General features: G+C 41.7%; 1 protein-coding gene across 7 annotated transcripts in view; it reads right to left on the bottom strand.

Annotated features, from left to right (window-relative positions):
- Nucleotides 1–17235, bottom strand: part of SLC44A3 (solute carrier family 44 member 3) — an 84278-nt gene that overhangs the window by 18837 nt on the left and 48206 nt on the right. For 5 of the 7 annotated variants that reach the window (XR_009487500.1, XM_059854292.1, XM_059854291.1 and 2 more), the window contains 9 exons: nt 16875–16982; nt 15444–15586; nt 14866–15002; nt 13299–13392; nt 11776–11945; nt 11157–11246; nt 10416–10540; nt 8545–8731; nt 1498–1663 (listed from right to left, as the gene is read on the bottom strand). Coding sequence is in view for 6 of the 7 variants with exons in the window: in XM_059854292.1 (XP_059710275.1) it covers nt 1498–1663; nt 8545–8731; nt 10416–10540; nt 11157–11246; nt 11776–11945; nt 13299–13392; nt 14866–15002; nt 15444–15586; nt 16875–16982 (1220 nt within the window). In the remaining variant the exon portion in view is untranslated. The remainder of the gene's footprint in view (nt 1–1497; nt 1664–8544; nt 8732–10415; nt 10541–11156; nt 11247–11775; nt 11946–13298; nt 13393–14865; nt 15003–15443; nt 15587–16874; nt 16983–17235) is intronic. The other 2 variants (XM_059854294.1, XM_059854293.1) reach the window with 1 other exon arrangement.

Below are 17235 nucleotides of genomic sequence, written 5' to 3'. Positions count from 1 at the left end.
TAATTTCAAATCTGTGCAGTGATATAGGTTCACTGGAGCTACTATAGAAGCTCAGACATGGACAGAATTGTGATGCCTGTGATGGACTGAGTTACCATATCACCTTCCTTTACTCCCAGAGAGGGGGAAAGGCTCATCTCCCTGCAAAGGTAAATAGATACACAACACCTAAGCACATCAAGGTGACAATAAACCCTCATGTAAAATACCAATTATAACAAAGAAGGCTTTTTAAAAGACAAAGCCCTTTCCACAAGTTGTAAAATGTAATCATTAAGCAAGAAAATCTACCTATTTTTATTAAATTAATGCAATCTTTTGTGTATTCATACTCAATCTAAAATAAAAGAAGGCAAATCCATTTTCAGTCATGGCATTACAGGCCAAATATACATATCCTGTAAAGCTAACCCAGGCAGAGTAACCCCCCTGGCCACCCCATTTGCAGCTCAGCCGTGGCTGTTGGCTGTGCAGCGCGTTGCTGAGCGTGCTGTGCAAGGAGATTTCCGCATGGGAAGGCCGTGCCATTTCCTCAGAGCACTCAGAGCACAAGAAGAAAGCCTGTCTGTAAGATCCCATAAACAAACTCTTGTGACATGCCTTTATGATATAGCCCCAGGGAATACATTAAAAACACACAGCAGACAAGCTCAGAGTTGCTGGAGCAGCTCAAGATAACCCTTGCCCTTGCTGGTGTGGCTGCTCCTGCAGCTAATCACCCTCTCCCCATTCCTGCACTGCTCTGCATCTCTGTGGACCTGTGCTGACAGCCTAAAGGCCAGGACAAGGGATTACCACCACAGAAAAGTTGCATTTCCCCTTGCAAACACAACTTTCTCAACAGTACAGGTCACCTGGCAAGCAAGAGGAGCAATGGTATTGTACAAAATGATACCAGTACAACTGGGAGCAGGAACCTTCTGTACTTGGCAGCCAGTTCCTGCAGCAGTAAAAAATAGCTGGAAAGCGGAAGCCCCTAGCAGAGCAGCAAATGTCATCACAGCAGTTTCTACAGGTGCTTCCCCGCTCTGCACTAACAAGATATGGACAGTGCCTTTGCCTTGGGGATTTATGTGGTGTATTGCACCAAAAATGTGGTGTATTGACCAAAATGCAATGGTCAAACTGCCCACGAATACATGAAATTACCAAGGAACAATATATTGCATCTCATTTGGAGTTAACGCAGTCTCCTGGAAAAGGGTGCCATGCAGCCTGTGCCTTCCGAATGGTAACTCCCCCAGAGCCAGCAGAGTTCCAATATCAAGGCCCAGTTTGGCCCAGCATCTCCAGCAGCAGCAAGGGTGAGTCACATTAGTATCATGCAAATTGCAAAATCTTACTCAAGATCTTACAACAAGCAACATTATTTTATAGTAAATTGAATTCCCAATATTGACATGAATTGCAGTCTAACTGGGACTATTTTTCCTAGAAAAAGATCGAAAGTAAATGCTGGAAAACCCCAAAAACTATCAGGGGCAATTCTGCACTCACCTGTTGAAATAACAAGTAACCACTGCCCCAGCAATCACCATTTGCTGACAGGCAAGAATGAATTCACTAGTCCAGACAAGGCCAACGAAATGATACCATGCCATGTAGCAAATTCCAGACAGAGCTCTGTATTCTACTTGTCCTCCCGAAGTGGACTGTGCAGTACCTGAAGTTGGGATTACACCACTGTGTTATTATAACACGCCAGACAAGGGGGGAGAGGAGAAATGGGGACAGGGACAAAGAAGGACATGGAAGTGCTTCTGTGCATGTTCTCTTAACTTCTCTTCAGTAAAGTTACAAAAAAAAAATTGTGATGCTATTTAATTCTGTCCATTCTAACAAAGTAAGAGAAACAACATTTTATAATTCAACTTGGATTTTGAAAAATAAAATCTCATTAAAAGCAAGATTGTGTTTAAATTGGGATTGAGACACAGCTATCCATAAAGGAAAAAGGAAAGCTACATATTAGTAAAGATATCTGAGAAGACATTACTCTAGACTTGATTAATCAAATAGTTCAGAAGTAAATGAAATCTTGATTTTCATTATTAAAATTTGAAATAAATGCATAGTTATGAAATGCTTTAGGGTTTTTTTTGTAAGAAGCAGAAGAGAAAGACTGCAGAAAAATAGTAAGGATACATAACATCCTGTTGCAGCAAAACAAAACAAATATTTTAATTGTTATTACTAATCAGAACCATGGCCATCAGTCTTCTGCTCTCTATACTTTGCAATGTTTGTGCAAAATACACACAGATAAATGCAGGCTCTCTGGGGGGGAAAAAAAGCAGACTATGTTTATGGCATGTATGGTAGTACATGCTCCAATGTTACTACTGTATCTAGGAGCATGGACAAATTAACTTATCCAAGCTAAAAACATTCCTTCCACTTCTGTTACCAACAAAGAATGTATTTCATATTCATAGATGGCTTTTCACAAAAGGTGGGGGCAACTCAGATTCCTCAACAATCAGACCTTTTTTCTGTGCAATCCTATTTGTGGCATTTGATTCTGAAGGGTAGTCAGGGGATAATGGCATTAGGACAATTTGATCCTAGTAAAAGGTCTCTAGGTTCCTAATATGCTTCTTTTTTTTTTTTTTTCCAATTTTACCAGGCCTTAAGTCTGCTAACCTTAAAGAGAAACATGTTCACCAAAAGTTCACCAAATAAAACAATCTCTGGAGGTGAGTAGTTTCTTATTCCAACTCCATGAAAGAAATAAAGTGAGACAGAATTGGCTATTACTGCTCAAACAGCAATATAACTTAAGCTTTAATACTTCATGTATTCATTTTGTGGACTTGGCAGTGTTAGGTTTACAGCTGGACTTGATGATCTTAAAGATCTTTTCCAAGCTAAATGACTGTATGACTCTGTGCTCTCTTAGAGGACAACACACCACATTCAAGTTCAAAACCACCACGTATACAAAGCTATCTAGGAAATGGTTCCTTTCTGGCCTGTTTTTCTACAGCCACAGACTTCTTACTCGAGAATAACTAAAAGGAGAAACAGTAAAGATTTGTTTCAACAATACCATCATGTTTAGACAAGCTTTTTTTAAGTTTTCAGATGCAGACTTTTAGTCTGTAAATTAAGAAAAATATCCACCTATCCCATAGTAGCACTGCAACATTATTTTAAAGTTCTTTGAAAGACTTAAAAAATGCTACATGGGTACATAAATACAGACGTGTTCTAGATATTTTCTTTTCTGAGAGGTTAACAATATTGGCTGAACAGGCAAGCTCTCCCCAGTGCTGTTCGGTTGGTCATTCACAGAAATAATGTAGTGCTTCCAATATATTCAAATGAATTTTAAGTCTGTGAAGTGCTAGATATTTGATGGCTTGAAAAAGCTACTGCTCAGATTTCTTCTCACAAACTCCCCATCATTCCTCTCCATCCTGTGCCTCACTGGTTTTAAATTTGCAAAAGTGAGGGTTTTTTAAGGGGAGTTTTTGAGGATATAATCATTTACTTAAGTCATTAAAATGAGTGAGGCACCATGTAATTATGAATTCAAGAGATTTTTCATTTGCCATATTTCTTCCAGAGGCTCTAGCCTGCCTTTTCCTGCAGCACAAACAACTAGCCAAATACACTCATTATCCATAACCTACAGCCTTCACTAAGGGAACTCAGGCAAACAAGATGTCAGTGACACACAAGGTATCCTACCTCTCCATTTTCATGCAAAGACATTACACCATTTGGTAGCAGAATTAAGGACATTTTCCACCATACAATCCACCTGAACATTTCTTTTTCCAAAATAGACCTGTTCAGGCTTTGTTTCAGTAATGTTGTCATGAAGACTGATAAATGTTCATATAGCAAGCTAATCCTGTTTGCTTTTTACCAGCTTACTGAAATAACCACCTGCAGTAGTAACAGTAATGGCTTTGTCTTTCCTGGACAACCTTGTACTTGCACACGTGCACAGTGCTGTGCAGAAATCAGGCAGAGCCACCTGTGACTTCACCTTCGACCACTTTGCTGGTCAGGTATGGTAAACTAGTTTTGTTATTTCACAAAAATCTGTTTAATGAGATAAACATCTCTGTCAGATTTCCTGTCTTCTGGGCCTACCAGACATGCCTGATTTTGTCAGCAGAACTACATGTAAGGCTATTTTTCTATATCAGTAACTCAGATAAACTTTAAAGCTGTCCTAGATAACCTGTCAAGAAGAGTATATGCCATTTTCCTCATCATTGTACTATGATCTATCTGTTCATACAAACTAAACTTTTTCAACAAAGCCCTGAAACACAGTTTAATCTGTCAACACAATATTTTTCTCCAAGGACACAATGAATCTTCCCAGTGTACCATACTCTCTTAGCAAGGACATTAACAACTCAGTAAAGAACTGAACTCCCTACATCTGACCCACCAAATCTGGAAGCCTTTGATCAGTACAAGTTGATCTGCTGCCAATACTTCAAAAGAAGTGATGTTAACAATGCAAACAGGCCAAGTGTTTGCAGCAGAACCCAGGAGAATTTCAATTTCCCCTGGGACTCGTGGCACAGCGCTGCCCTGGCAGCCAGCACAGCCAGGCAGTGGGACACCAGTCAGTGCTGGCTGTGTGCGGTACCTTCAGCTACATTTTGGGACTGCCACATTTAGGTCAGATGTCCTTATTCAGCAGCTGCTGCTCTGAGGCTTTGCTGATGCCTGCAGCAACAGGCTGTTGTAAGAGACAAAAATTCCTGGGAAGTCTAGTCCAGCAATTTCCTTATCACAAACAAAGAGCCACTGACAAGAAAATACTGAGAGCCTGTTTATCAGTTCCTGTTAACATGAAAATATGTTGTGCCTCTCCCACTGTGAGGAAAGGTTCTGGAATCATACACTGAATCTTAGTGCTTCCTGCAACACAATCTATTGTGTTATCTTATTTTGTGCTTTTTCATGTAAAGGTATTTACAGGTAAGCTACCTGACTGTAATTGGAATGTCAAGGCCCCTGCAGGAAATACATTTTCATTGCTCATTTTGCTGTTGCACAGCTTTATGTGGCAGTGCTGCTGCTCACTTGCCTGTAGGATGCACCTTCATTACACAAAAAACATTCTCACCCTACATTCACAGTATTCACACCATGCAGACCTCACAGCTCCTGCACTCTGGAAAGCTGAAACACATTCTCTGCTGTGCCACATGGCCACTTCGGTTCTGCAATGAAATACCCACAAATTAGCAAGCAATAAAACTCAATAACCCTAAGACATATCAGCTTTTCCAAAGAACAGCTCAATTCCATTTCTAGCCAGCTAATGGTTCTAACTGGTGCCACTGCTTGTGCTACCTAAATTCTCAAGAAGTCTTGGCATTTCTCCTAGTTTTCTAGGTCTGGAATTCACTCAGTCTCTGCTGCTCTTACAGATTCTGAAATACCAAGGTAATTAGGCAGGTGCCTACCCTAAAACGCATAAGTAGTCCCGCTGATTTTAATAGGATTATCCATGTGTTTCAAATTAGTCATGTGCATAAGCACCTTTCAAGTGCAGACTATAGCTTTCTACAACTCCCAAGAAGTCAGGGTTTTTTCTCAGAGTAACACTAACTTTGGGAGGAGATGTAAATAAGGTGCCTGCATGGTCACATAATGATCAGGTGTGCCACAGCTGAAGCAAGGATCAAGTGCTCCAGAACTGTTAAGATGCAGAGACACCATAAATATTATATAACTAGTGGAGACTCAAAGAAAATGTTAAGAACAGGTGCAGCACAGCAGCAAGCCAATTTCATTTACCCATCTCCCTGTATTAGACAAAAGACTAGTGTCATTGTAAACATTTCATTTTTTCAGCTTTCTTGGTATATTTGCATTTAAAATACAGTCCGCACAGCCTCAGAAAACATATTAGTGAGAAGAAAACGCCAAAGTGTCAAACCCAAGAAAACCATCATCTGTATATTACAAGCTGAATTCTAGACAGGCAACTATTTGTCAATGAAGAAAACAAATAGCTTTGTAAGAAAAAGCATATCTTTGGAGATCTTCAGAGAAGAACTCTCAAGTGGTGCAAAAAGTCCCCAAAACTCAAAACAAAAAGAAACATCTTCCACTTACAGGACAATTGTAGAAAACGAATAAATCCTACCAAGGTGTCCTGTAAGTGCATCATTAATGGTAGGGTACTGTATGCATTTGTCATTACAGGATGTGTGGGTATGTCATCCTAGAACAGCAGAACGACCCCCAGCTTATCTGATGGTGAGCTGCTTTAACAGAGAGCATTTCAGAGGACTCCTACTTGGGTTGAAAATTTGAGCGACAGCCTAATGGAATATTCTTAATACCAAATCTCGTTTAGCGCTCGTCGTCCAAGATTTGAATCACAAAGCGCACCTGAGGTAGAGTAAGGGACTGGAAATCCAAACAGCAATCCGGCTGACACGGAGCTGTCCGTGCGCTCAGCCCGCGGGCCGGGTCAGGCGCTGCGCCGGCTCTGCCCGGAGCACGGCGGGCTCAGGCGCTGCGCCGGCTCTGCCCGGAGCACGGCGGGCTCAGGCGCTGCGCCGCCTCTGCCCGGAGCACGGCGGGCTCAGGCGCTGCGCCGGCTCTGCCCGGAGCACGGCGGGCTCAGGCGCTGCGCCGCCTCTGCCCGGAGCACGGCGGGCTCAGGCGCTGCGCCGCCTCTGCCCGGAGCACGGCGGGCTCAGGCGCTGCGCCGCCTCTGCCCGGAGCACGGCGGGCTCAGGCGCTGCGCCGCCTCTGCCCGGAGCACGGCGGGCTCAGGCGCTGCGCGGGCCGTGCCCCGGAGCACGGCGGGCTCAGGCGCTGCGCGGGCCGTGCCCCGGAGCACGGCGGGCTCAGGAGCAGCGCCGGCCCAGCCCGGAGCACGGCGGGCTCAGGAGCAGCGCCGGCCCAGCCCGGAGCACGGCGGGCTCAGGAGCAGCGCCGGCGCAGCCCGGAGCACGGCGGGCTCAGGAGCAGCGCCGGCGCAGCCCGGAGCACGGCGGGCTCAGGAGCAGCGCCGGCCCAGCCCGGAGCACGGCGGGCTCAGGAGCAGCGCCGGCCCAGCCCGGAGCACGGCGGGCTCAGGAGCAGCGCCGGCCCAGCCCGGAGCACGGCGGGCTCAGGAGCAGCGCCGGCCCAGCCCGGAGCACGGCGGGCCGAGCCGCCCTTTGTTCCCCCCGGCTCCCCGCAGCAGCCGCTGCCCCGGCGGGCGGGCCTGAGGCGCTCCCCGCGGGCTGCGGCGCCCCCTGGCGGGGAGAGCGGCGGACGGCCCCCGGAGTGCCCGATGGGCACGGCCGGGACACACAGCGCCCGACCCAGCCCGCGACACGGCCAACACAGAGCGGCGCCTTCCCTTCTGCATGCATACTCGGGTTTTAACTGAGAAGTGATCTGGGTTATTTATAAAATGCACACGTGCTCTTCTAAATATTAACATGCTTCTAACAGGAAGATCTTACAAGGACTGACACCTGCACTAAAAATACCCGGCCAGAGTACCTCTGTAAAACCTTATGTTTTACATAAAAGCAATATATTGACCTTCCCTTCTTATGCTAAATCTGAAAAAGTAATGTCTTTCAAAACTGAAACTTTATCATCACTCTGCTGTGCAGTAAGTTTGTGCTGTCCTCTGTACTGTTTGCAACACTTGCTGAAAAGATCAGCATTCCTTCTAAGCTAGAAAGAAGACAAAACATAAAATACCTTTGAGCTGCACTATGAATATAACAGCAGGTCATAAACTGTTTGAATCTCACCCTCCAAGAAGGCAGAGGAAAAAGAAAAAAGTTGAATGAAAATGCCTAGCAGGAAACACAGAATATAACCAATGAAGGAAAATGGCACAACATGGAAAAAGCATTAAAAGCCTCTCAAAAGCAGTTTGCATTGGGTTTTACTCCTCTGTGAATATATGTAGAATTTGCTTTTGGATATAATGTGCAAGTCACTATTTTCCTGCAGAGTCTGTAAAAGCATCCAGAAAATACCAATGTTTTCCCATCCTGCTCTTATAATCAAGCTGTTTCTGTCACGTGAGCTTTTGTAATGACTGCTACATTTCCAAAAGCTTTTGAATACAACAGACTCAGCTAGCATTTTCTAAATGTAGATATAATAAGGGCAAACTTTACATCCTTGTGTGTGCATATTAAGATCAAGTCAGCTTGATTTAATACCAAGGATGTAATATTTGCTCTCATACTTCTTGGTAATTATATATTTAGAAAATCTATGTGTTATAATTAATTCTATTGTCCGATTACTAAATTTACTACAGTTAATGTTTATCTTAAATGAACAGTTGGTTGATAGCTCAGGAGATGGTCCTTCCTATAAAGCCTGGTCTGAAACAGGGATAAGGTATCCCACAAGGCCAGTTTCAAAAACAAAAAACAAAAACCAAACCAAACCAAACCAAAACAAAAACCAAAAAACCCCCTCAGCTGTGAAACAATGCTAGCCCACATTTTGTACACCAACACCAAGAGGTCCCACATTTAAGAAGAGAATTTAGGAAAGGGATAGCACTCAGAAACATGAAAAGCATGTGCTTACCTGCAGTTCCTAAGCTAAGCAGTATAGCAACCCAAAATACCCAGAACACAATGAGAATCAGAAAAGTCCAGAGTGGCTGGAACAGGAGGAAAGGAATTCTGCCAATGATTTTGCCAACAACTCGAAAGAGCTGTACAGAGAATGGAAGCCTCTTTCTTAGTACAAATATAAGGGAGAGCAGAGCAACCTGTTTCAGGAAATAAAAAGACAAATTGTTAGGGGTTTTACCTCAAGAAAATTATCAGAGTTGTCAAATGTGGGATCAGATGATACAGATTTCACAAAGACATGACAACAAAGCAATTTATACAATCTTACTACACATTAGAAACTCCTTCCAAGACATTGCCTATGTTCTCAAAGAGCCTGTGGATTAAAATTTAGTTTCCTACAATAGCCGTTGCTGGTTTTTTTGAAAAAAATAGGATCCATAAGACTTTAATTCATCTAATGGAAACTGTCTGTTTTGCTTTATAGCAAACATAAACGTACATTACACACTACACATTTCTTTCACATACCCTGCATGTCATGGACTTTTAAACTTTCTACTCAGGTCAGCTTGCCACCGTTCACTTTCACAATGGTAGGAGACCCAGTCCTTTCCTGCAGTCCACAACCCCACTAGTTTCTGAGCTATGTATGTATAGGAGCAAAGCAGACATGCAATGAAAACTTATTTAATTTAAATAAATTATCATCTTTCCAAAGTAAAAAACCCAACCCGCCAATAACAAAACCCCAAGTCAAAAATCCCACAAAATCCCCAATTCTTTGTATGTGACAAGGAACTATGAACAGCAATTAAAAGGGAGGTTGGACTCCTTAAAGCAATAAACACAACCAGTGGCAGTTCCTTCACTAGTTTTCTTGCCTGCTCTGGAAAGAAGCCACCAACTCTGAAGAGAAGCATAATGTGCAGCAGTGGCTGTTCCCACAGCTCTGCAAACAACAGTCAGTTGTGCTGGAACACACAAGCATTCAAAGAAACTTCCTCTTACCTTTTTAGTATCAGCAGATGTAAAAAGGTCATAACTTATAGAGGATATAAAAAAAAAAATCTGGTCGGTGACACATTTATATTTGTCACTGTAAATTGTCAGACTGTTCATATCTGGCAAATTCCATATGGATCTTACTCATCTCTAAGACAACAGGACAACTGCTTTGACAAATGTCTCATGAAGTACAAATTGACTGAACCCTCAAACTGAGAAATGGCTCCTTTTAACATTGCAACATCAGAGTGAAAAAACTCTCTTCAGAAGTTGCAAGCCACACTCAGATTTTCTGTTGTAAAACAACATCAGTGAGAGAAAAACAGAATTTAACCCCATAACCTGAGACCTAGACAATGCTGCCTGTGTTTCACTGCCCCTTTCATTGTCTCAAAGAGCTGCCACCCCTTTCTCCTGCTGGCAGGGTGGGATGAATCCACAGATCTCATGTCCATGCTCAGCCAGTGCCCCTGTGTATATTCAACATGATTCTCCAGTGAGCTGATGCAGCACAAAATGGGCATGGAACACAATTCTGGCATTTTTACACCAACAACACTGACACAGTTTGTACAGGTTTGAAGTATGGCAAGGCTGAAAAACAAGTTTCACAATGAATATATAAAATTATTTTTGTAATTTTGATGGGGGCCTAAAAACCTATTTGGAACTAGGGATCTTTAAAGTCCCTTCCAACCCAAACCATTCTATTATTTCATGATTATATGTGAATGAATGTAAGAAGATCTTAGAATTTGCTCTCATTTTCCAATTTGAAAAGAATTAGGAATTATTTTTATTGTTGCAGAACCACTGTAGTTCAAGTTTTCAAGTTACAGCCTCTGCCATTGCTTAGGACAAAACGCTACTTACAGTGATGATTGTTGAGAAGATGGCATATCCAAGTAGGAACTTTACATTTTCCTTTTCAGTTTCCAGTTCAGTGCTGGGGTCATTCCTGTAGTCATAATAGAGCCACCAGAGAACACCTGAGACAACTGAGCAGAGCAGAGCAGCGTGAGGGTGGGCAGGGCACGCTGCTGCTGCTGCCTGGCCTCCCTTCCCAGTGTCCTGCCCTCCCCACCATCCCACAGGGCTCAGGAATACTGCCAGTCCCCCAACTGAGGCACAGGATCAGTGAGCACAGAGAAACTTCCAATAAAGGCCTGTCAGTCTGAGGAAAAACCGCAGCAGAACATTTGGATTTCTTGCAGTTATCCGAAAGCTCAGGCATGTAATTTCATTGTGGGGATCCAAAGCTAACTTCCATGGAATGACAAACTTTAGCCAGACACATTCCTATGGTTCTCCCTTCCTAAAGCAGGCAGTATAAGAGTGCACTAAGCATTCTTTGAAACAGTAGCATTTTCATAACTGCATTCATCTGCCAAAAGAAATGTTGTTTCTAGGCATCTATAAAAACAATAAACATCACCATCATCCTAACACTCAGCAGCTGGAACAGCACAGACCTTGGCACCAAAAGGCAAGCAGGCCTCAGCTTGGAAAGGACTGTGGTAAGCTGAAGGTTACTGAGGATGGCCACGGAAATAAAGGATAGCTGTTTGTTCAGCTGCTAATCCTTCGGTACAGTGAAACAGTAAATATACTTACACAACAACCCGAACACTACCAGTGCAATCAGAGTATGGATGAAGAGAGTCTGAATGAATCTGAAGGCTAAAACCAGTATCAAAGAGAAGGCTGAAAAATACATAAAGTTTGAGTGTTACAACCCTTTTCATTTTAAATATAAATTTAAGGTTCTTGCAGAATTTTAGCTTTTATTTTTAAACAGTAATCTTAATAGCAACAGCACTTAATAAAGCTGGACACCTTTCTAACATTTAAAGCACATAGTTACCTCTAACTTAAATAATAAGAAACTTATAGCTGATATATTTCACCACAGGAAATACTAGCTTTTTAGTTACATTTTATGTAAGAATTAAGTTCAAGTATTCATGCTGATGTAATCTTTTTCATCAACAATTTCTTACAGCCCCCAAAATGAGGTATATAACCATGCCATGGACCACAAAATCTGACAGAGATCTGCATTTCACCAGTCTGTTAAATGTCTCCTGATAAAATCTGATCACTCTTCCTTAAAAAATAACTGTGCCCAGAAAACATGAAAAAAGTCCACTTTTGAATTAAACATATAGACTTACAAGAAACATTTTAACCTTTTAATGGAACATCATTATTCACTTTTTACTTATAACCTTACCTAGTGCAAGGACACTCAGTCCTATCACAGTATCTCTTCCTGCCAATATTCCACTCAGAATTCGGTGAAAAACATCCATTTCATTAACCAGACTTATGAGGACAGATGCATATTTGGAATAGCATTCAGGATTTTGTGGAACACAGCGATTAAATAACGGAAAAGATTTACTGAAAGGTTGGAAACAAAAGTGGTAAAAAAATATTAATTACTGGATAAACAGTTTAAAATCCTCAGAGATCCATCCTGCCATTCTCCACAGAGAGCATTCTGTTATAAAGAGTAGTTTTATGTATAATCTACAAAATAAACTCCTTAACAGTGTCATGCCTGTATCACTATACCAGAACAGATCCATTCAAGATCAGCCTGAGGAAAGAAATTAACAACTCATTAACCATCAGCACATAGCTCCTATTCCCATTCTAGTCTGGCTTCACCTGCTTTGCTCCCATGTATTTATGTAAAAACAAAGGTCATGCTAACATAGCTGTAACCTATGCTGCTGTAGATAATTCTAGATCAAAAAACATTTTTGCTTCTATGATATTTAAGCATTCTAAATGTCACACTAAAACAATCTTTGCAAGTTACAATTAATAGCACCAAATATTTATACAAAATTATTTGGCACTCCCAGCCAAGCTTCTTGCATATATTTATTGTCCCACTTTGGCTGCCCTACAACAGCCAATGGCAAAATCATACCTGAAAAGGAGAGGTTTTGTTATCAACAGCTAAAAAATTCACTAACCATCTTTGCTTCTACCATGTAATATTACTGTGTAAGGTGAATAACTTTGCTGAGTTTCTTGACAAACCAAAAAAGGCCTAGAAAGTTGAGGAAATAAGTGAAACATGCCATAGTTTTTCATAAATTTACATGCTATCCTTTGATCTACTCTATGTAATGTTTTTATATGTCTCCTGCTCTCTTCTCTTCACTTTGTCCTTCTATTTTCTGCTCTTCAGAGCACATGAATTAGCTCTGCAAACACAGAGATTCCAATTCTCTGTTGTATTTTCATGACATAGCAGAACTTAAAAATCATGGGTTTAAGCATTTTGACTCACAAATGCCAGATTTGACAAAGACAGCAACATCCACAAATCCATGCTACAAGCCCTCTGGCTAAAAATTATTCTGATGGAAATTTCTGGGCTCAGGAGAAGAAGCAAGGCCAAAGACCACATCCTTGGCATTGAGGGAGAAAGCAAAATCTGTGCAGGAGCTAAGCTGTTCCTCATATGGAGTGCTTTTTTCCTAATTTGGAAAAGGAAGCAGAATGGAAGGGTAGAGGAATGGAAGGAATGCAGTCCTTGTTTGTTCTGTGGGACAGGACACTGGCATGTTCACAGGCACATAAAAGAACTTGTAAGGATACACAGACAAAAAAATAAATAAACAAAGCAAAACCATCCTGACTGTGAAGCATCAAGCCAAATACAAAATGTGAGAAAGTAACAATCCATAAGAAGCTGTTTGGACTGAAGGAGGTTGTCAAGTACCCAGTCATTCTTACCTTGGTGGAACTGGCAGTGTGGGACACAGCTGAGCTGCCTTTGGATTTACTGTGTAACTGGAAACGTTCAGGTTGTAAACACAAAGGAAAGAACCTAAAAAAAAAAACCCAACAAACCAGAGAGAGAAAAAAGTAACTTATGATTAGTAAAATATTGAGAGAAAAAACCCACATTAACAGCTATGTTTTGTTTGCACTTCTGGTTTGATCCCTTAGCAGGCCATTTGCATCCCTGATATTCCAGTAGGAATGTGAATAGCAAATTAGGTAGTTGAGTAAATCTAAACCAATCTCTGCAGAATCTTTTGCCTTCTCAACTTAACTACAGTTACCACTTATGTTCCTGGAGGGCAGGCACACTGTTTCCTCCAAAGTGCCATTAAATCTTGCTCACTAGGACTAGAGAAAAACCTGAAATGAACTAGGCCCTCCTGAGTTAGAATAGAATACATCTGTATCCAGAAACCTAACTTGTGCTGGGATCTAGGTGAAATATTTCCAGGTACTCTTTCCATTAGAGAGCAGTTCTGGGAAAGAAAGGCTAGGTACATCCAAGCCATTCAAAATGCAAGACTTCTCCCTGCCTTGACATAAACATGCAAGCAGTTTTAGCTGGGATTTGATGCAATTATGTTTAGTTAGACTGAAAATACTTATATAATCTCACAGGTGTTTACAGCTTTCTGCAGATGCAAAATTATGTCAAACTACCCCAAAATTAAATTAAAACAAATATTGTCAATTTAAATAGCAATCCCTGCCAAATAAAACAGCAAAACAAAAACCAAACAAACAAAAACCCCAAAACAAAACAAAAAAAGGGATACTGACCTCCAACAATAATAGCTATTATATTCATATGGTCTGAAGTTTATATACACCCCATCCAATAAGGCTTAGGCTACAGGTTATTTTATTATGTCATGTGGACATAATAAAATAACCTGTGTTTATGTCATGTTGGACATGACTAAACATGAGCTGCTTTCACACAACAGCTACTTCTGACAGCATTTTCATCTTGGACACCAGAATCAAATACAATTTCAAGGTGTGTCCTGGTTTTGCTGGGAAGTGAGTGGCTGTGTGCTACTTAGTTGCCAGCAGGGGTTAAACTACAATAAAATGGAATATCAACCATAGGGATCTGATGCCTAGAGGGATAAATCCACTTGTGTCTTCATGGAATTAATAATTGCACCATAGTTTTAATTACATTTAAAGGAACCAGTTGGAGAAGAGTCACAAACAACATATGAACTCTGGTCACCTACTGGCACCTCCACCAAACTTCACTAGTTCATTATCAGCAGTCAGTTTTCTGCTACATAATCTCAGCACAGTGCAGGAATTAATGAACAGTTTCTGATTTGCATAAGAGAGCTGTAACATTTTCTAGAAACTATGGGTTTGAAATAAAGCAGAAACAAGACATTCTATTTTCTGTTACCATGAACTGTTCAGGAAAGTAATGACTCCCTAGTGGAAGAGCCATAACAAAAACAAAGTGGAAGCTGCTCAACTGTTCTACAGATACACTGAGGTACTCATATTCCCTGTGGCACACCATTATTCCTTGCAAAACTCTGTAGATCTTCCAAAGAGTTGAGTTGCTGTTGTGGACAACTTGACACGCACAAGGAGAGTGAACTGATTTTGGGGCCTTGTATTTCCAGGCTGCATGAATTTAGAAAGAACACATACCTAGAAAGAAAAAAAGATCCTCTTCTCAAAAAACAAGCTTTCTTGGATTTTTGAAAGTATAAATTCTGAACCTTTTTTTTTAAAGAGCTACAAAGCAAGTGAAACTTTTTCCAAAGGAGTCAGTCGAATGACTGAGAACTTCAGTGTGCAACATCCTTAAGTAGAAAGATTTGCCATACAGAATGACTGCCTGTTTGGCTGATGTCCCACTTAAGACCCTCTTTAAGAAGGCAGCTGCACAAAGCATAACAATGCAGCACATTTTCAAATTCTATCGTAACTTTTTAATTTCACTCACTCTTCTGCATTATTTCAACCTTTTTTGCCTTTCAATACAACAGTGTATATTTACACAGATGTATATGATTGACAACTAGAAGACGTGTATTTTACTAAGTTCTCAAACATTTGATTGATTTACACATAATCTGGTGCACTTACTTTTTATTAGTCATGTCCAATCCAGAAAGATTTGCCCCTTCTACAGGAGTGTTCTTCCGACCACATATGTTCCCAAAGCTGTCATATCCAAGCACAAGTCTTTCTGCAGCACCAACCACCACAGCATAGCCACTTATAAACATCTGTTAAAATATTTTTTTAAATGTCAAAGCATGCTACCATAGCTTTTGCTTCCTATTCAATAAATGTTCTTTATAGGTCATGCATTTTTGCCTTTTGGTTGCAAACAGTTAAATCTAAAATTCACCCCTCTGCACAAGGCCAGAGCAAGTCACATGGGCAACTTAAGCCCTATTGCTTCCTTAGAGCTTTCCTTCATCTATTGTTGAAAATATATAAATTAAGCAGAATAACACAGGAGAAGGAAGAGAGAGGTCCTGATTAAAATAAGAGGAAAGCATTACTAAGGTGCTGAACACTGTTCCTAGTGATGTTCATGTGTGTCACTAGGCAAGATCACTCAAATGGTGATTTTTCATGTGCTCACTGCACCTCATGTTAGAGGGTGACCTTCAAGACACACTTGGACAATAGAACTGCTGCCATGATGGGCCCTTGAAGCTGCTAGTGAATGTAATCAGAAGTATTTTTAAACACAAAATATATTTTAAATGGAGATTACCTGAAATTTCAGGAAGGAGCACTCTTTAACACATGTGAAAAAGCTGTAGAAAGCCACACTCTGCAGTGTCACTTAGGTGACACTGCCCTGACCTTTTAGTTGTTCTGCTGCCAGATCAAAGTTCCAGCAGATCATCTTCTTGTAAACCCCTGAGACAGCTAAGTACTTCTGCTGGCCAAGTAGCAGCAATCCTCAGTCAAAATGAAACACCTTGTCCAGGAATGCAGCTTAAACCCTCCTGTACACTGTGAGGGCCAAAACAATCTCTGGAAAGAACCTTTGCAAGTGCCAAGAAGTAGCAATTCTTCTGTGAAACTGGTGAAGTCCTGAGTACTGCTTTACTCAAGGCTTATCTCCCCAACACTCCAGCTACTGAAGAACTCAGTGATGCAAGCTTCTCCTCTGTCCCATGGGGTGCAAGTCACATTTCACACACACCAAGGGCAATCACTGAGCTCTGTGGCTATGTGCCAACTGCTGGCTGCAGTAAAGCTCCTCGGCCCCACATTAACCACTGCTGCTTCGAATGAGCTGAATATTGGCTGTGCTCGAGACAGATTACACAGACAAGCACAACTGCCTTCTAACTTCAGCTTTAGAGCCTTTATCTGTGCTTCTGCTTTTAGTACTTGTGACTAAAGATTGGATCTGGGCAAAAAAATGTCTCATACACAAACACGTACGAATGTGCTTCATTAGTTCTGAGAGCAATCTCATTTTTGCTTACAGCAGACTCTTATTTTGATTTGTCCTTCCAGGAAACAAGCAAACAAACTGTGCATGCTTACCAAACCAGCCCAGAAAAGACAGAAGAGGAGCAGCCAGAGAACGTCGGTACACTTTCTGTAAATGGCTGGTCTCCATTCCCGTAGTTCAGAAACACTATCTCCGGAGTCCTAAATAGAAACAAAAAAAGCTCAAGAAAAGGACAGAACAAACTTCCTGTGAAATTAACTCAAGTTCCAGAGGGCGGAGATTTTAGCAAGAGCAAGCGCGTAACTTCGCCCCCTCAGTGCGGAACACCTGGCAGCTCTGTGCTGTGCCGAGGCGCGCTGCCCCCGTCCTGCCTGCTCCGTGCCCCCCGCACTGCCCGCTCCGTGCCCCCCGCACTGCCCGCTCCGTGCCCCCCGCTCCGTGCTCCCCGCTCCG

This window comes from Haemorhous mexicanus, chromosome 9 (assembly GCF_027477595.1).
Source record: "Haemorhous mexicanus isolate bHaeMex1 chromosome 9, bHaeMex1.pri, whole genome shotgun sequence".
In the NCBI taxonomy this organism is placed as follows: domain Eukaryota; kingdom Metazoa; phylum Chordata; class Aves; order Passeriformes; family Fringillidae; genus Haemorhous; species Haemorhous mexicanus.
The sequence above is the reverse complement of the archived record's forward strand: the minus strand, read 5'-3'. Positions and strand labels throughout refer to the sequence as shown.